Source organism: Lagopus leucura, unplaced genomic scaffold (genome assembly GCF_019238085.1).
Source record: "Lagopus leucura isolate 7727_CA_CO unplaced genomic scaffold, USGS_WTPT01 Super-Scaffold_100052, whole genome shotgun sequence".
NCBI lineage: Eukaryota > Metazoa > Chordata > Aves > Galliformes > Phasianidae > Lagopus > Lagopus leucura.
In genome coordinates, this window is record NW_024962298.1 from 1075986 (window position 1) to 1096108 (window position 20123).

Here is a 20123-nt window from a genome sequence, read left to right on the forward strand (position 1 = left end):
TCTGGATTTAACTCCATTCACTACCACTCTGTTTCAGCCCCCCCCAGCTAGTCGTTACCCAGCAAAGAGTATATTCCCCCACCAAACAGATCACCTGGTCACAGGAGATGAAGTTGGCCAAGCAGGAGCTGATTTCATGAACCCGTGGTTGTCCCACACATGCTGAGCGATCACATTCAAGATGATCTGTACCATGACCTTCCCCATAACAAGGTCAGGCTGACAGGCCTGAAGTTCCCCAGATCCTTCTGGCCCTTCTTGTAGATGGCAATCACATTGACTGTCTCCTGGGTCCTCCCCCACCGACCAGGACTGCTGATATATGATGAAGAGCGGCTTGGTGAGCGCTTCCAACAGCTCCCTTAGCATCCTCAGGTGGGTCCCTTGTGGCAGCCCAGGTGGAGCAGCAGGCTGCTGTTTCCTCCTGAGTTGTGTGGGAGTTACTCTGCTCCCTATTCCTGTTTTACAGTTCAAGGGGCTGGGTATCCTGAGGATAACTGACCAGTAACTGACCCATGGCCATTATACATGCCATAGGACCACCACTGTGGTTTTTAGAGTTTTCATCATCAATGACTTGCCAGTTTAATTGGCAGCTAAATAGTTTTTTCAGGGAAATTTGCAAAATACAGAGAATTCTTGTAGAACAAAAAATGCCTCTATCATTATTTATCCTTGTGGCTGATATTTGCAGGGGTTACATTCAATTATTTTTGTTTATATATGGACTATCTTGCAATAGTGTGCCTATGCACTGCTGTTCTGCTGTCTGAAAGGAAACTTCTACCAGCTGTGTTGCTTTCCCAGTTGCACTGCTTCACATTGTTCTTATGCACGTTGGCCAGCTGTAGTACTGGGTTGTGCTCATTGTCCAGCTGTGGATCTCTGTGAGGTGGCCTGGAGCTCCTCCTGGTTGGTTTTGATCTGCATGAAACAAGGAATGTTACACTGCTTTTAAGATAACATAGCATGCTTACTCAAATGCTTGCCTGATGGCTGACCCATTGCTCTGAGGTTTGCATGTTCTTCAGCTATTTGTGTTGTTGAGGGGAGTGGAGAAGATCAGCTGAGGCACACACCAAGTTGGTGCAATCTGAGCTTGGGCAGGAGCTGCACAGAAGCAGCATTCCCCAAAAGGAGCGGTTGTGTGTTGGAGCTGAGCTGCCGCTGCAGAACCCGAGGCAGGCTGGTCAGGTTTGGTGGTCAGGTAGCAGTTTCCTGGCCAAACCCCTTTCTTCCTTGGTCTGCTTAGTGAGTTGAGCCCCGCAGTCTTTGTTTTCTGGATGTTCATTCTTCCCCTGTGACCCAACCAACCTCTGTCCAAATGGCACAAGTTCAGAGATGAGAGGAGGTGTAATACCTTGTTGTCAGTGGATGTGTTAGGAAGGTCGGCAGGTGGCATGGCAGTTGTTCAAGGAACTGCATGAGGGTTGTGAATGCTTAATGTCTGTCTGAAACAATTCCGGAAAAACCCCTACCAGCCATAAATCTGTTAACAGTAGGGTAAGCAAAAAGCATCTATATGCAAGTAAAATAGCACAGATCTTTTGAGGAAATATCTGCTAATAACTTAGAAATCTAATACATTAATTTCAAGCCTGTCAGAGATGGGAAGCCTGTTAAAGAAGGCATTGGGTCAGCAGATGACTGAGTGAGAAGATGGCCTGAAGCAGAAAAGTGAAGTCTGGATATCCATGTGCTTTGCAGAGCCGGAAGCTTCTGTTTTATTTTCTTTCTGAAAGCAAGCAGGCGTGTCGGAGAAGCTACCTGCAGCTGCAGAGCTAGTGAGATGCATCTCAGAGCAAATCCACAAAGTGAACAGTAACAAATCATCCCGACCAGATGGCATTCACTCAACATTTCTCAAGGAGTTTAAGTGTGAAATCCTGCGTGTCGTGTGTAACCTATCACTTAAGTTGGCTAATCAGTCTGAAAGAAATCAGACAGAAGATATTTGGTCAATGTGACATCGGGTTTTTAAGGCTTTCAGGGGAAGTCTGGGAAACTGTGGACGCTGTTCAGCATTTTTGTGAGGCCTTGGGAAAGGAGGGCTGTGTTGGCAAACACTGCTGTTGGTTTGGAGTGGAGTGGGGTTGTAAGAGTGAATGCTGCAGAGCTGCATTGTGCAAGGAGTGAAGCAGTTGAAGTACAAGTGCCATGTAGCATAGTGCAAAGCAACGTGTGCAGTTAAAGGTACTTCTAACTTTGCTTGCGTGGCAGTGGGCTCTGAACTGCCTGGCCTTGCACAAGCATAAAATACTGAGGTTATAACATGCAAGTCTTCAGAAAACGTAGCATCTCCTGAATTTTCTCAGGGAGTGACATTGAAATTTGGAACTTAATGTGGTGCGTGTTGGGGCTGCTGATGGCTTCCCCGGGAGCAGACGGCAGTGAGGGCAGCCAAGGAATAACAAACCCAAAGGCAGCTCTTCTTTCTCAAGAAATCCCTCCTGCAGGGATTCCTATCAGCAAAGAGAATGTCTGGAGCTGCATTGTGCTTATGCTTTCGCTCTTCTCACAATTGTTTCCTTGATACCTGCAGCTGGCTGCTGTGTGGCACTGTGCAACCTTTGCTGGGTTTCTTTGTTGCTGGATGCGTCCTACTGATAAGCAACCTTTGTTCGCAAGCTATCAGAGCACAGTGACTTTGAAAGCCCTGCAAAGCAGCTGCTGCATCTGCAGATGCCGGTTAGATATGGTGGTTTAATTTCTAAACGCATCCTGCTATTGCCAAACAGATCAGCTGACAGCCATGGCCAGTTCTTGCACTTCCCTTTATAGGGATGGGATTAAGGGTGGTGTGGGTGATATTGCAATCTTGGCAAAGCCTTACTGCCAGCATACAGTTACTGTCCTGAATTGGTCTGCAACTGCAAAGGCACCCCACAAGTGAGAAATACGAAGAAAAGTATTGCTAGTGTATAGGGCACACTCAGCACTTGCTGTATGTTTCTGCACCTGGAAATATTCCCAGACCATTCTGCTTGTGGATACATATCTCCGTAGTTATCCAAATCGAGGTGCCAAGCTCACATCTCACAGCCTTGCAATGCATTGTTTTGAGTGTTATCATTTTCAGAATAGGGCAGGGATCTAGATGTATCCTGTGTGAGAGCTATCCCTGTGCAAGAAATGGCATTTATATACACATCTGATTTTTCTGTTTACAGCAAGTATTGAGTATTTTTCTGTTACAGCAAGTGTTAAGGTCTCCAGCTATTTGAGGTCTCCAATTATATTATTGCTTAGTCTTGCCTTTGCTCCAATAACCAAAACCAGGGCTTCCATTTTCCTTTTAGAGCCAATTTTCTGAGTCATTGATCATTCACAAAGCTTGCTTGTAAATCAGAGTCCATGTTTGCCTTGAAATATGGCACTCAAAAAGCGGGGCCAGCTGAGGGTTGCTGGGTGTTGGATGGAAGAGGAATCTCAGGAACTGCTCCCTGTGTGCTCACTTCTTCTCATGACGGTGGGATTTTGAAGTCATGCTCAGGTCATGGTCATATTTATGATCTCTGGTAAAATCCTTGTTTCTGAGGCCTTTGTCTGCAAAGGTTATTGCTATAATTTCCCATTCCATAAATGTACAGTTTATCATTTCTCTCTGAAGAAGAAATACACATTTATTGAATTTTATCCTGACATTTTTATTCTTCTTTTCCAATTGATCAAGATAATTTTGCACTGTAATTGTTCTGTACTATTCACCCTCATCTGATTTCTCAGTGGTTATAATATCATTTAATCGGTTTTGTGTTGTTTTTTTTATAGTTTCTTCCTCTTCCAAAACGTTCATTTAGGGGCTGGCCTCTGAAGAATATTTCATGCTTTAGCAGTTTCCAAAAGGAAGTTGCAAAGCGCCAGCCCAGCCACGCGAGGAGGAATATTGAGTGCTCATTTGTGCCTTTCCAGCTGATGAGCAGAATCTGACTGGTTTAAGATAGCCCACCAGAGATGGCACTTCTAGAATGTAAAAATAGTTGGTCCCTCTTCCCTGCCTTCTCCTTTAAAGGAGTAGAGCATGCAGGCTGGTGAGCATCCCATGTGTAGCAAAGTGTTGTTATCATGGTACGTTTGCTTTGATTGCCTAAGACAAAAACACCATCAGTCATTTGCTTCTTAAAAACAGATACTTGCATTCAGTGTCTTACAAGGTAAGAAGAGGGCTGCTCTGAAAGTTACACCTCCTATTTTATTATGTTGGCCAGAGGTGGATGTTGGTGGTATGGCAGTGCAGGTTGAACCTTCCAACCAATGTCCCTTCCGTGTCATTGCTGTGTGACAGATGGCACCAGAGGGACACACTGACAGAATGGGGTCTGGCATGGAAGTGTGGATGGAGCAAAAGTGTGAAACTAAATTCCTCTATGTGAAAAAAATGGCACCTATTGACATTCACTGGTGCTCGCTGAGTGTTTCTGAAGACCAAGCAGTGGATGTGAGCACAGTGAGGGGTGAGTGGTGCATTTCAGCAGTGGTGACATGGAGGACAAGCCACATTCCAGATGGCCACGCTCACCTGTCACACCGTGAGTTGACTAGCGTCTCGATAGCTTATCCACATGAATTGGCTAATGGTGATGACTGTGCTGAAAAAGAGTGTTTTGTAGCTGAGAATTTGCTCTGTCAGATAGAGATATTGTGCTCTTTGTATCCATTGTCGTTTTTATGGAAATAAATAGGAAGCATTACTTTTGGAGCAACCTACTTATGTCACTGCCACAGAAACTGTCTTCTTCTGACTGCAGTTTCTGTTCATAAACTTTGGCTTTCATACAATAGCACATGCTGTGCATGTACTAGTTTACATTTTTATAATCTCTGTGTCTTGGTACGCTGAGTTTTCTTTAATTCATTTGACGGTTTTCTGTGACTATTTCTCTCAAAAGTTCCATTTGTCAGCTTTTGTTTGCTGTGCAAATTCTCCAGCCGCATGTTAAGTGTGTTTTAAGGACATGACAGCCCTGTGCAGAGCTTGGGAAGACTTCTGCCTTACCGAGGCTTCAAATCTGTTTTTTTTTCTTTTTTTCTATCAAGTACTTATCCATATACCTTTGCCTTTTGCAAGAAAGAAAATTAATAATTTCCTAGTTCTGTTTTAAATGCAGCTTCCTCTTGTTCTGTGGTGTGATCCAAGGAAACCAGCTCATTTGGAACAGCTGTCCAGAGAGGTTGTGGATGGCCCATCCCTGGAAGTGTTCAAGGCCAGGTTGGATGGGCCCTGGCAGCCTGGTCTGGTATTGGATGTAGAGGCTGGCAGCCCTGCATGCAGCAGGGAGTCGGAGCTTCGTGGTCCTTGAGGTCCTTTCCAACCCAAACCATTCTGTGATTCTATGATTTGCAATAAAGTAGAATGAACTGAGAGCTGAAACTTCTAATGTCAGGCTGCAGTCTGTGCGTGGTCTTTGTGCTGGGCAGGAAGTGGCAGGAGGTGGAAGATGTCATTTTGGAGCAGAGTCATCATTTTGGAAACAAACGTCTTCAGAAGGCCATTAGGCTTCCTAAGCAGTAATTACTCTTTAATACCACAATCAGGAGACTTACTTGTAGGCTTAGGTGAATGTAAAACATAACAGAGTGGATTGCTCTCTTCTTAATAATTTAACATTACAATTTATCTTTAATTTCTCTTATTTAATTGTTTGCATTGCGTGTGATACTTAAACCATTTGCCTTTGTTTTTAATGTAATGGGTCTGCTCCCTGGGTGCTCCTAAGCAATATGCTAATGCAAATAATTTAAAACGTTTCCATCAAAGTCTGCCTGCTGTGTCGTGGCAATTGGCTGGCAGAAATTCGTTGGTTTCAGCTAACAGGCCAAGGAACTTGCTGTTAGCTAAGTAGAATGCACTGTGACTGTGATGCAGTTTTCTCTCTAGTTAACTTTAAAACCAAACTTAACCCGAGCACCAAAGCGATGCTGTATGGTCTGACTCTGAGAGGGAGCTACCTGCAAAAGCAGCTGCTGGTTTGGTGAATTTGCAGCAAAATAAAGTTTTTCAAATGACAGCAAACGTCTGACCAAAATGGAAGGGTGCTGTCTGCAGAAGTGTGAGCTGTAATTGGCCACTGGACTGGTTGCTCTGGAGGAAGTCTGTGTACTGCAGTGGTGCCACTGAGCGTGTTAATATTGATTCCAGGTGCTGCTGAATGGATTAACATTGTCATCATCGTGCTCCGGTTACATCCTGCTCATAAACAAACGTTCTGTTGTTAAAATTAATGTTAACTTTGTAAGGATTCTGAAATAGGATTTGCCTAACAATATCTTGTCTTCCCAGGAGAGGAGGTTAAAACTCCTCTGGTCTTATCATTTGAAATGCTGATTCACAGAATCATAGAATGGCCTGGGTTGAAAAGGACTCATCTAGTTCCAACCCTGTGCTGTGTGCAGGGTCACCAACCAGCAGACCAGGCTGCCCAGAGCCACATCCAGCCTGGCCTCGAATGCCTCCAGGGATGGGGCATCCACAATTGAAATGCTGCTTATTCAGAACAGAACGGCAAGAAGGTTGGAATGTACCCACTGCATCCATCCAAGCATGGTTACAAAATTGAAGGCATTTGAGCACCTGTGCTTAAGGAGTGATTCATCAGAGATACATTGTAAAGAAGGATCTATTCTGCTTTGTTTGTGTATCAAGATGTGGAGGTGCAGGAATAGCTGGATTCTGAAATTGCTTTTGTGTTTGAATGGCGAGCATTGATGGATAGAGGAACGCTTAAATTGTTTGCACAGGTGTATATGTAAGAGCAAAGAGACAATAAGAATTAAGATTTGATAGTGTGATTTCAGAGAACACTCTCCTAATTTTTGTGCACTGGGGCAGCTGGAGGTGGCTGAGGAGGCAGCAGTGACTGCTTCATTCCTGTCCTCAGCCACTGCTATTTGGAAGTGTGATGCTGCACTTCAGTCCTCTGGTGCTGCAGCCTGTGATGGAGGACAGCCACGCGATGCAATAGAGACCTCTATTTCTTGCAGTTGATTGTGTGTGTGTGTTTTCTGTGTGTGATGCTACGCTTGTGCCAAACAGCAGTATTAGTGCTTGTTTAAAAACAGAGTAAGTCCTTGAGAAGCAGTTTGCAATCTTGGTTTCTGCTGCACCCGGAGGAGTCTGCTCTTGCACTGCTCGTGTTCTGTGCCTGTGAGGAAGTGAGACGGCAGTTTGGCCGCCTGTCTGAGGGACACAGGCACAGAATGCCTGCTTCATTTGGGGATTCCTTTTAAAGGAGGTATTAGAGTATTTTTGTGTTATTTTCTTGCTATGAAGGCCTAACTGACCTCCACGCTTCACACCACCGCTCTGCCTCTGTGTGGCTATCTTAGCTCTCCCACTATCAGCAAATTGATGTTTTCCTCCTGCTGGGGCAGAATGGGATGGTTTGGCTGTGGGGAGGAGGTAAGGAGCATGAAAATGAGCGACTGCCTGAAACAGCAGCACTGCAATGTATTGGGAGAGAGATTTCACTGCACTGTAACTAAGCAAGCAGAAAGCACTGAGTTTTCTAATGGTGCAGAACTTGAGCGTTGCCTTTTCTTGCTTCTTTCACATTTCTGGCTTCACGTTTGAAGTAAGGTTGTGAAGCTAGGAACCTTTGTTCTTCCATCCACGCTTGTAAGACTGAAAGCAGAGCTTTTTGAGGGCTGGAGAGGAGGAATGGGTGTAATTAATTTCCCTCTCATTTGCAGCAGTACAGATGGCTCAATTGAAAATAGATTCTTTCGACTGCAGCCCCGAAGGCCACCAAATTGTTCTCTTTCTGCCTTAATGAGAGAGAGCCACTGACCACTGAAAAGACATTTGAGGAAGCAGCCTTTCCGTAAGGCTCAGCATAGCTGATGCTTCTTTAATATTCCTCACTTTTACTCGGAGGCATCTAACACTTGACCATTTAAAAATGAACCCGCACATAACAGCATTTTCCTTTGTGTTGGTCGTGCTGGTGCACAAGCACCAAAGGAGAGCTGCAGTCCTGCGCTGCCTTTTGCTTCTCCTACATCCTTCTGTCTACAAAGAGAGGCAGATGCCTTGTGCTGAGGCTCCTAGGGTGCTGTGCTGCACATGGAATGCTGCGAGCATCGTGCAAGCCAGTCGCCGTTTGTCTGTTGCCGTTGAGAGGGATAGAGGAGTAGGCTGAGCTGCCAAGCCTTCTTTGAAGTTTAATTGTCTGTTTGGTACCGGGACACATAATCTTCCATTACAAATCTTATTTTATATGGTAATTGGCTCATTTGCTCTCTGGTTATCAATTGAACTTCTCTACCACAAACATCATCTGCACTTGCATTGTGTAAATTGGTATGAATACTAAACACTGACATAGTTAAACTAAAAAATGCCTTTAAAATGCACTTTTATAATTCATTAATGGGAAAATAAAGGATAATAATAAAGGAAGAGAGCGCTTCTGGTATTATTTTCCCTCTCTAAATAGCTTGGCATTTCCTCCATAAGCCAGAAAAGCAAAGTCATTTTGAAAAAATAATATTTAAAATTCAACTCCTATGTAAAAAATATTTGAGAGTGGATGATAGGATGTCTGGATCAACTTGTGCTTTTGTGGCAGATCTTATGATTCAGTACAGGGCCCACTTGTGCATGATGCCCCAGGTGGAAGCACTGCCAGATGCTGAAGGAACATGAGGGATTTCCAGATGTCTTCATTACGTCATTTAGTTAAAAGTAATTTATATCATGGTACATTTGATAAAGTAACCCTAGCAAAGGCCACCTTGAGCGGCTGTATTTTGTAGTAAGCACCACTCCTGATTTTGTAGGACTTCTGTTATGTATGCCCCTCGTCGTCATTGAGTTTCATGGCAGAGCTGCTAGGTACAGCAGTTTGTGTCTTCTGACATCATTAGATGGATTGTTCTTTTTAAACAAGTTGTATACAAGTTGATGGTGAATGTTGCTAGCTTGGGTCTGTTAGGATTCCTGTAAATTTAATGCATTAGCTAAAGAATTAGTGTCACTTTGAGAAGACTGTTAACATAATAGGAATGCAAGTCCTTCATGGGGAAATGCTTCCAACTGTTATGTTCCTACTTTGCAGTCATGGAGGCTCTTCAGAAATTGGAGTATGTGTGTATGTCTCTGTGTGGGGAGAGAGGGAAAGGAAATGAGAGCACTGATAAAGCAGACTGGGACAAGATTACTCATTAGTTAGAAATGCTGAAGATGAGAGGGCAGTGATCTGCCATAGGCTGGCTCAGAACTCGTCATGGTGCATCCAGGGAAGAGCAACTACAGTGGTGAGATGAGTTGGGAAGATGTTTGCTGTAGCAATAACACTGTTCGTGCTGGTTTTTCAAGCCAGTGGTCAGACGTGTCTGAGACAACGTGCAAATCATCTGCCAGCTGCATGCAAGGATTAGCCCAGACTTGAGCAAACATGGGAGATGACTGAGGGTGGTGTGGGTGATGGGTAGCAGAACGGCCTGTGTGCACAGGGCTCGATGGGTCGGCCACATAAAGGCTGGGCGGTGGGACAGGAGCAGAGAGGAAGCACAGATCACGGATAATAAAAATGTCAGGGAAGAACAGAAATTCGAAATAAAAGAATAATTAGCCCCAGTTTTGTCACCACTAAACTCAGAAGGCAGCTTCCAAGAGGACGAAGGTTGTGGTCGTGGCAGCCATCTGACGTGGATGGTGGGTACAAAAGTACCTGAATCGTTCCAAGCAGTTAATGGCAGCTTTGGTAAATTTCTGGAAATGGTTGCTGGGTGGGTGTTGGGAGCCATAGGCAGAAGGGCTCCTATGTGAAAGAGTTGAAGCAGTAAATGTGTACCATCCTCCTGTAGTTCCTGGTGTAGGTTTACGTGTGTCTGACAGCTAAGTCATCTTCCTACTCCATAGGTAAATATTTTCGTATTTAAATGTTCTCCTATATAATTTGTAACCTGAATGTGAGGTTCTGGGAGAGCAGCTTGTCTCCAGCTTTCTGATTTAAAAGAAATTAAATCCACCTACAAACTTTTACCAGAAGGAAAATGGATCATTCAATAGGTAGAATCTAGCACAGAGTAGGATTTCTTATTCCCTAGTATGAGATAAACACCACTGATAAGTGAAATGTGCAGAGTATTTGCCTGAACTCCGCAGCCCTTCTGTATTGATTTTGTTTGATAAATATTAAAGGGCAGAGGCTGCTTTTCACTCTTCTGGTACCTGAACAATCAGATCCACCAATGTAAGTCAGCAAATTGCCCTCATGTCACCGAGTTTAATAAAAGCAAATAAATTTGTGTACGTTCTTCATAGTAGATGGTATTCAAATTCTATGTGCCTGCAGACAGCAATTCTTCCTCCCACCAAGCTGCAGAAGCTTTGAGTCCTCGCACACAGCTGGATGCTCCTTGGTTGGCATGCTTTTCGCCAAAGGTTTTTGCCATACCTGTGCACTGGGTGCTTTGGGGATTGTGTTACCATAGACTTTGTTGAGATTTTATGGCTTTGAAAGTTCTTGAGTTCAGTTCTTCTCATTCTGAATATAAAAGGTGGCAGCTTTGGTCTGTGTTGTGTTCTTACAGGAAGAACCTTTCTGATTTACTGAATACATAACACTGGTCACACCTGCCTGTAAGACGTTACTCAAAGCAGTCGGTATCCGAGGAAAGTTTCGTCTTGGTTTTATGTCCATTGGTTTTAAAAAGTCTATATTACATAGTTTTACCTTTGTTATATAGTAACACCATTTCTCATCTTTCTTCCTTTTTATTTTCAGTTCCTCCTGAGTTTCTGAAGCGACCTGCAAACATTTATGCTCATGAATCTATGGACATTGTCTTTGAGTGCGAAGTGACTGGAAAACCTACTCCAACGGTGAAGTGGGTCAAGAATGGAGACGTGGTGATTCCAAGTGACTACTTCAAAATCGTTGTAAGTGTGCAGTCAGTTTTGGGCGCTGTAAGCTACTGACTTGACTCTTAGTCCTTTGATTTAGGCATCATGCTGAGGGAGGGACGTGGTTTAGTGGGAAATATTGGTGCTAGGTGATGACTGGATGATCTTGGAAGCCTTTTCCAAGCTCGGTGGTCCTATGATTCCGTGATACATATGCATGGAAGCCAAGTCCTTTCATGGTACCGGCTTCCTATTTTCATACTATCGATGTTTGAGGCCTGGAAGAATTAATTAGTTTCTTGAATTCTACAGTGCTCTGTAATTCGGTCATATTGCTGAAACGCTGAAATGTGCAGCTGAAATTGTCTGTTTCTTGATAGCTTAGGCTTTCCATGAGAGACAGGGACGTGCATGATGACAAAACACAAATTGTTGGTTGCACCTGTTGGAATGTGAGCTCACTGTGAACACCGACTGGGTTTGCTACAGTCAGCTGTGATTGATGAAAATTACAATTTCAAACAGGGATTTAAATATAAATAGAACTGAGTTGTGGATCGTGAGTTTTGATGCACCGGTGCTTCAGGTGGGAAATTTTAGATGTAGTGAAAGTCATTACTGAGGCATAGCTTAGAACTTAATGGCTGTATAATTATGTATACCTGAGGTTGTAGAATTGTAACAGTGAGTTATGTGGTTATGTGCAGTGCTTAAAATATCATAAAGATGGCTGTGGGAATGTTATGACTTGCCAGTGATATGTGATGCTAGAAAATGATAGCCATTAGTAGGAGCTTCTGCTGCTTTTTGATGCTGTATAATGTGAGGATTCAGTGTAAAAGAGATGAAATCTGACGGGAACTCAAAATATGCTTCTGTATTTTACTGTTCGGGAGTTTCTTCTGTCATAGAAATGTGTCATAAAACACCATTGTTTTTGCAATTGCAGCCCATTTTTAAATGTTGCGTTTATCCTTTGCTCCTCAGAAAGAACATAATCTACAAGTTTTGGGTCTGGTGAAATCAGATGAAGGATTCTATCAGTGCATTGCCGAAAATGATGTTGGAAATGCACAGGCTGGAGCCCAGCTGATAATACTTGACCTCGGTAAGATAAACAGTGATGTTTTAATGCCAAAGGATGGAGGAGGGAACAATTGCAGGGGGCCTTTTCTGCATGACACGTTATCTGTAACTCAGCTCCACTAGGGGGATTTTTTGAACCATCTGAGGGATTCAGTGTCATCTCACCACACTCTTATAGTTACTTAGGAGAGCTGAGAGGTTCTGCAGGGCTCACCTTGCATTTTGAAATTTGTCTTGGAAATACTTGGTGCATTAAGAAACCACAGGCATAAATCTGAAAAATTAATTGTATGCTGAGATTTTGAAAAATATCCAAATGGAAAACTATCACTGCAATTATAAAACTGAAGAAAGTTCTTATGGAGCACACAACAAATGAAGTATTCTACACCGAAGCCATTCCAATGTTAGGAGCTTTTTTCTGCTATCAGTTGAAAACAAAATAAAGTAGGAGTGAGCTCTGTCGTTTTGGCAAGCTGTGACTGCAGGTGTAACTGAGGTGTAGCTGCAACTGAAGATAAATATTTGTTACTGTGCTCCAGTAAGTGGAATTACTAACAGTGCTCACCTTTTTGTTACTGAAACACACAATTTCCTGCATTACATATTTCAAATGTTAAAAGAGGATAATTATTGTTATGGTAAAAGAGGTACTGCCTTCCACAAAAACTGGTAGTACAAACATCAGTACTGAGGCATCAGCTTGCTTTGATCTTTCAGGTCACACTGTTCTTGAAAATAATTTGTAAGAACATAAGGTGAAAAATCAGTAGTCAGGCAAGAAAATACTAACGGTGTACATTTTTTACTCAGTGCTGCTTGGTTTTTTTGGATGCTGTTTCAAAATTACAGTTTCTTGTGTGTTTCTCCATTTACCACAAGGCTTTTGGATAGAAAGATTTAGCAGGAACACCAGTCTGATCAGAGGCATGATAAAACTTCACTCTTAAAATTTTAACAGATGTGAAACTGCTAGACCCAGTATTGGCATTCAACGTACAGAGAGTAAACTGTTACGAGTGTGCCATAAGGAGAAATTTTTCTTTTCTTTTCTGGTTGTTCTGTAGAGTAGTTGTGCACTTCTACCTTCTGAATTCAGCTTTGGACACGGGTATGTTTCATTGATGGCTGAGGACATGCATGTATTTCAACAATAACGTGGGGAGCGAAACTGGATCCAGCAGCTTGAATACTCACAGCCCTGGGATTCTGACCTCCCACTGGTGCTAGGTGGCTGGATCCAGCAATGGCCTACTATCACCACGTTGCCAGAAAAATTATTAAAAGTAATTTTATTTCTGCTATATGTATGAATCGCCTGAGTGGTTTCCAAATCATTCAGGCGGAAGCATTAGTCCGTATTTTTTGAGTTTGAAAAATATTGAATAATTAATGAACCTGGGTTTTGAAGCCCTGCCAAAGTTTCTACTTTCACCCAGTTCCCAGTAGTGGTTTATAAATGATTGTTACTGTTATTATTTTAGTTCCTGTGGTCTCACTCTTCTTCCTTTCCCTCCCCCTGTTTTATGCCCAATGGTTTCTCCTTCCTGTTCTACTCTGGCAACCTGTCCTGTTATACTAAAGGACTGTGCCTTATAATGCTGTCCTTTTTCTTTTGCATGCTGCCAAAGGATTATGGATGCAGTGTTGATGGAGTCTCGTATTAGGTGTAAAAATGCACCCAAGAAGTCAAATTATTCTGTTACATGGCCTGCAGTGTTTTTAACAATGCACTCCCAGTCTAACGCTGATGCATATTAGTTGTTGCTCTCCAGCAGTAGAGATGATCACATGGTACATCACTGAAAGTACATTTATTTCTTTTGCTATTGAGTAGTGACATAACAAGTCGTATAATTAGGCATGAATATGCTGTGTCTTATTCAGTCCTGATGTATGAAAAGTGGTACGATATACTCAGTCAAAGAAAAAATGGATATTTGAGATCTTATTTTAGCACCTTGTCACAATATATGAACAGTGAAGATGGAAAGATAACTCAGGGAGAGTGAAAGCAGGATATATACTTCAGTTCTTTCACAACATCTAGCTTTGTATGAAAATAAAACCCACTAAGTTGAACAAAAAAGATTGTGAATACTTCGGTCATTAATTCAGAAACCTATTTGTCTTAAATTCCACACCTGACGATGAGAATTTGCTACCTTGGCGATTTGAAAAGTAATTTCAGTGAAGAAGCGTTGATTATGTATTCACTGAAGTTATTCTTCCCAGTTAGCAGGCTGTCCCTTCCCTTTCTGTTCTGTTTTCTCCTTCCTAAATGGAACTGGGAAACATCTGGACTATTTACGTGCAGGTAATTGCACTTTCAGTTGCCTTGTCAAGTTGATCTTTAACAAAGTAAATTTGTATTAGAAAGTAGAAGCCTTACGGTTTGTCCCACAGCCAGGCCACGTGAATTCTTTATGTTGAAGAAATGGGCTGAGACTCTTTGTGGGCATCTATAAATGGAGTACAGCATTGATTATGATATAATTGCCAGTGAGGAAGACGACGTTTGGCTGCTGTGGGGGGTGAATGTGAGCCGTTGGAAAAGGCACTCAGGCTCTGAGGGAGATGGTCTGAAAAAGGTTAAATAGAATTAAACCAATGAAAGTGTTCTCCATTTGCACTTTGCATATTGGATCAGGTCTTAATTGTCTTTTCTGTGTTTCATCCTGAACCCTTCATTTAGAAATCGACTCGTGTTGGTTTGAGCTGCTTGGGGTTTTGCTGTTGCCTGCTGGAAGGGCTGCTGATTGTCTGAAAGTGGAATATCACATTATATTGTCTTCAGTCTTAGGTGGTTGCATCATTTTTAAATATAGCAGGCATAAAGTACACAATATGCTTATCTGCTGCAACAAGAGGCTTTCAGTATTTAAACACTGGCTTCAGAGGAAACACTGTTTTGATTCTTCATATAACATAGTGGCCCAGAGCTGTGTGCATGCAGTCTTGCAGCACACAATTGTTGGTCAGGCACAAGGTTTCTTTTTGGGTTGGTTTGTTTTGTATTTGCGTGGAATTCTGAAAAGCTTGCAGTGTGTGCAGAAGGGATTAATGGAAAATTGGAACAGAACTGACTGGCAATAGACACCAGGGCCACCACTGGAATGGCTGCTTTATTTTCAAATTCTGTAATTCTGCCAATAAGTTTAGAAGAGAACTACCTAAAGAAAGGGAATTTCTGCCTGATTTCTGTTTTGAAACTAACGATTATTCTCTGGCGGGTCACCATCTGACCTCATCAGTTTTCCAATGTATGGATGCTAATATGCTCGCTGAATCATAACGAGGCTATTTCCTGTTGTCCTTTTTACAGCATTATTTTGTGTGAACTTGGTGGCTGTGAGAACCTCAGTAACGGATACATTTGGGTTTTCGTTGTGGAGGTTAAATGCTGGTGACAAGACTGAAAAATTCAGGCAGGACCTGTAGCCTGGCCTTTTCCAGTGGATCTGGCGTTGCTGAGAGTTGCCGTTTGGGAATTGAAAAAAGAACAGGTGGCAATAAGTAAAAGGAGGTGCCTCTGGGGAGGGAGGCAGATGGTTCCCTGTCACCCCCGTGTGATGGGCGTTTGACAAGTACTCAGGCACCAAAAAAAAGGAGTGATTATTGAGTGCTGTATAAAGAAAAATCATTGACTGTAAACAAATATGCCGTGTTATTTAGAGAACGGTTTCAAAACATGAGTTGAGATGCAATTCGTCGTCTTCAAAATTCCAAGGTAAGCGTAGTACACTGGGTGAATCTGTACTTCTGTATTGCAAAAGTTGGTGTCTGCCATTCTGTGCCATCTTTGGGAGTTAGACAGGTCTGAGGTCTTGAGGCGAATGAGTTGAATGGTGCCAGTACCCATGGTGTGCCACATCACAGTTGTTTATACTGGAACTTTCCATCTCTTTAAGCTTCAGATTTTCTTCAAAAACAGTCCGTAGCCAAGGAAGGATGTTCTGCACGTGAATGAATATTGCTAGCATGGAGGAGAAATTGAGGAGTCTGCATGGAGATGCAGAGCTGTGAGGCCATTGGGATTGCAAGGATGCATCGGGATAGCTTCACAGGATGGAGGGTGAGGAAGCAAGCACGGTACTTGTGCTTGTGTGCTGACTGACATAAACACTTACAGTCTTGTTTTGGAGAGGATGGTCAGCCAGTCAGGAGCTTCTGTGTAAGGATCAGAGCATGGAAGGGCAACATTTTCACACATCTGAAAAAGTGAATGTCAATACTGACCACATAATCATGAGAAAGTGATAGATGAAGCCTTTACACATCTGGAGAAAGTCTCATGATTGCAGCCCTTAGGGTCTATGAAGTTATCCTTCACCATGTGGTGTGTGCTGGAGAGGCAGCTTGGTGATGTGGCAGGACATGCAGGGGAGTTCTGGGGCATGTTGGGAGATTTCTTGATGCAAATGTATCTGTCTCTGACTAGATGAGCAGCAGTGATGTGTTGGGCCTGCCCTTCTGGGACGGAAAAGGATAAGTGCGGTTACAGAGCTCAGAGCAGACTTGGTAGCAGCCATCACATGATGCTTGAATTTAGGCTTGTAGGAGAAGTGGGCAAAACAAGTAGCAGAATTACAGCCTTGGACTTCAGGGCAAGACATTCTGCCAGGAGATTTACCTGTCCAGGAGAACAAGGGATGAAGAAGGAGCTCCAAATTGAGCAGAAACAAAAACAGGAAGTACTTAGAAGTTGGAAGCTAACACAGAAAACTGAGGGATGTTGCCTGGATGTGTGCACGGATGGAACTAAGACCTCAGCTGGAAGTAGAGCTGTTCTGAGGAAACTTTGGGGACAAATCTCTCTGAGGGTAAATGAAGGAGATACTGATGACTGGGAAAATCCAGCATGGATTAACAAGGGCAGATTGCTCCTGACTGTTTTGACAGGTGAAATGGTTGACCATGAAGTCGAAAGGAGAGAAGTGGATATATCCTATACACAATCCCTCGTAGTACGTCTGCAGCTAAATGGGAAATCTGGCCTGGGGGGTGGGCGGTGCCGCATGGTGGGCTGCCTGCCCCAGCAGACTCTCAGCATCATAGCGAATGGTCTGAAGACATTTTTGGGTCTTAATACTGGGATGGAGAGGGTTTTATGTCATTGTCGGGGGTGGGAAGATGGGCAGAGAACAGCCTCAGGCAGTTTGCAGGTTGTGCACCCAACTGGGAGGAGTAGAGAGAGGACCTCACAGGCTGCCTAAGTGGCTTCCAGGAGCCTTGAAAGCTGTGAAACTTCCATTCCTGGAGCTGTTGTAGGCAATACCTAAACAAGATCCTGAACAACCTCATCCAGGGTGTCTCTGGTTCAAGCAGGGGTCATCTCTTGTGATGTCTCCTTGCTAGTAGTATTCTATTATTCAGAAAGTGTCAGCCTGAGAGGTGTGAACAGCCCCGTTTATCTTTGTTTATAGTCTTAAGTCAAATTAGGACTATTTAGTAGTATGTATTTTTCTGCTGATCTCCTTATGAGAAATTTGAATGTGTGCTATTGGAGGCACAGTTTGACACTGGAAACCAAATCTGATGAAAGTGTACCGCCACTTGGGTTGCACTGTGTGATATTAATTCCTCTGCTGAATTGCCTTATGTGAATTTTAATTCTCAGAGAGTTTTGAAGACATCATTTATTGACTTAAAATTCGTATTCTCTTTGTGTAGTTGAATTCTGTGCAGGACTACTGCTGCATGAATAATTTCATTTTGTGCTGATACTTTTCTGCCAGCTTTTGGCCGTGAGCTCTCTGAAGTCTCATAGCAATGCAGGTGAGGTTACAGCACTCCTGGTAGGAGTTGGGGCTTTCCTGACCTGCAGCATGGTGGAGAACATCAGAAACACAGCCTGCGTTTTCTGGAGTCGGCACATTTCAGCTGGGGCTGTGCCAGAAGTACATTTCTATGCTGCAGTGGTGTTTTTGATGGAGGTTCCTTCAGGCTGACCCAGACTTGAGATCTCCCAGCCCCCAGATTCTGTGCTCACAAACTATTTCAGCTCCAGCAGCTCAATGCTGGTTGAGAAGAGTTCTAGCTGTGGCCGGATTTTCACATTCTTGGTAGTCAAAACTGGATGTAACTTCTCTGTGAAGGAGGGTCCCTTATACAGATGGAGTGTGCTTACTCTTCAACCATGAAATATAAATAGCACAATTCAGAATGTTATTTGTTAAGGCTCTCCGAGTTTTCGAATCTGCAAGTAATGATTCAGGTACAGAAAAACAGGTGACATAGAAGCAGCCAAAGCAGCTTGCAGTCTCTGCAACAAATGTTCCCCAAAAGAGGAAGCAATACATCAAGGAGATCTACTACTTAAAATAAAAAGCTGTCAGTGCATTGCTCAAGGCACTGTGTTTTATTGCTGAAAGACAGGATTTCCGTGTGCTTGCTAAGACAGAAGAACACAGAGAAGTAAGTCTGTTAGTGCTTCTCATGGCAAATGTTCTGAGCTTGGGAGAGAACATTTGTGATTCATAGCATCATATTTAACACTACGGGAAGTAATTTTCATTACGGCTGGCCGCTGCAGTGATTGAAAGCACAGCCATGTAGAACTGCATGCCAGGAGACACCGCTGCTGTCTGTGCATTTGACTAGTGCTAGGGATGGGGAAAATAAGCCTGAATTTTGGGGCAGGCTTCTCAAAGTCTTTAAATTATCACAGAAAGGAGAGTCTGAATATGTTTTAATTTCTAACCTTAACCTCTCTTGCTTCAACTCTTCAACTTGCTCTTCTGTCTTCCAGCTTGTAGCTCTCCTTCAGAGGATGATTGCTGCTGCTTCTTCTTCTTCTTTTTTCTCTCTGTGCTTTGGGCTCATCTCAGCTTGTGATCTGTTATCACAGACATAATATCCCTTTTTGCTTAACTTGTCGAGTGATGAATCTTCGCTGTTTTCAGGCTGTTTCTCCACTTTGACAACATGCTTTGAAATTCTAAACATGCCCTTCAGTGTGCTTGCAGCCCTCCCAGCTTTGCATTCATATAAATATTACAAGTATTTCTCTAAGCTGTCATCTGGGCTGGTTAAAGAAAAAAAATAATAAAACTAAAAGTATATGTGTTGAATCATATGGAAGTGTGCATCCAAACTCGGTATCACTTCTCGTTTTGACACTGAAGCATTGAGAACTGTTCTGAGCGTGTTTTTTTTCCAACCGGTTATGAATCCACTTTTGTAGCAGCCTCATCTGGAACGTATTTGCTTGTTTTTGGAAGTGTCCTGAGAGACAAAGTCAAAAGCCTTATGTAAATCAAGATATATGAAGTACTCCACATTTTCCGTGTCTGTGGGTTCCATTATTCTGTCGCAGGAGGTAAATGCCATTTCTTTTTGATAAATGTTGGCTTCTGCTGAAAGAAATACAGGAGTTGGCACCAACAGGCTTGTTTGTGCTCTGACTCGAAAAAGTTGTACTTTGGGGTATTTTCCATATGTAAGCAGTAACATAAATTTGATGTCTGCCCTTTGCCTAGTTCAAGCCCCGAGGCAGCTCTTGTGTTCAGGACCTTTTTGGGGTGATTTCACAGATAACAAATGCAACCTCTCAGGCTCTTTCACATCTTAAAAAGAAAATTTGAAAAGTATTTTATATGCAGCCACGTGCTGTGAATCAAGAGTGTTTAGTATTGTTTTCAAGGTGATACTGTAAATATTTTGTCAATCCTTGTAGTTATAGAGCTGAGACTATGGAGGAACTTGGAAAACACGCAGGTTATTGCGGATGAAATGTCAGAACAAGATGGAAAAAAAGCCATCTGAATCAAAGGGAAGGGCTCCGTCGGGTATTCTTCCTGAAACTTGTTCTACTTTTTCACTCATAAAAAAAAGTGTCTTTGTGTTCTTTCTGTCTGGTACAATTTTATGTGTCTTAATGCAAGGAAAATCAGAAGGGGTCCCTGAGGTTCCGTGAGTGGCATTCAGAAGTCTAGCAGAGAAGAAATGATTTGTGGATTGAAACAGCGGTAAGGCTGCAAGCCCTGGCAGCCAGGAATTCAGATTTTCTGCAAAGAAGAAAAAATACTCAAAAATTGGATTGCAGATCTCAGGGGACGAGAGCAAAGTAATGAGCCCTGACAGCTGCTCCGTGCCTCGTGCACCCACTGCTGCTAGCTCAGAACCTGAGGGGGTTTGGGAGACCGCTGGGGTCTGCATGGGGAGAGATTGCAAAAAGCAGGAGGGG

General features: G+C 43.0%; 1 protein-coding gene across 1 annotated transcript in view; it reads left to right on the plus strand.

The window, feature by feature from the left end:
• The window catches only part of NEO1 (neogenin 1), a 176430-nt gene that overhangs the window by 98158 nt on the left and 58149 nt on the right, over window positions 1–20123 (plus strand). The window contains exons 6-7 of the mRNA XM_042885655.1: window positions 10731–10885; window positions 11837–11957. Of these exons, the coding sequence (XP_042741589.1) occupies window positions 10731–10885; window positions 11837–11957 (276 nt within the window). The remainder of the gene's footprint in view (window positions 1–10730; window positions 10886–11836; window positions 11958–20123) is intronic.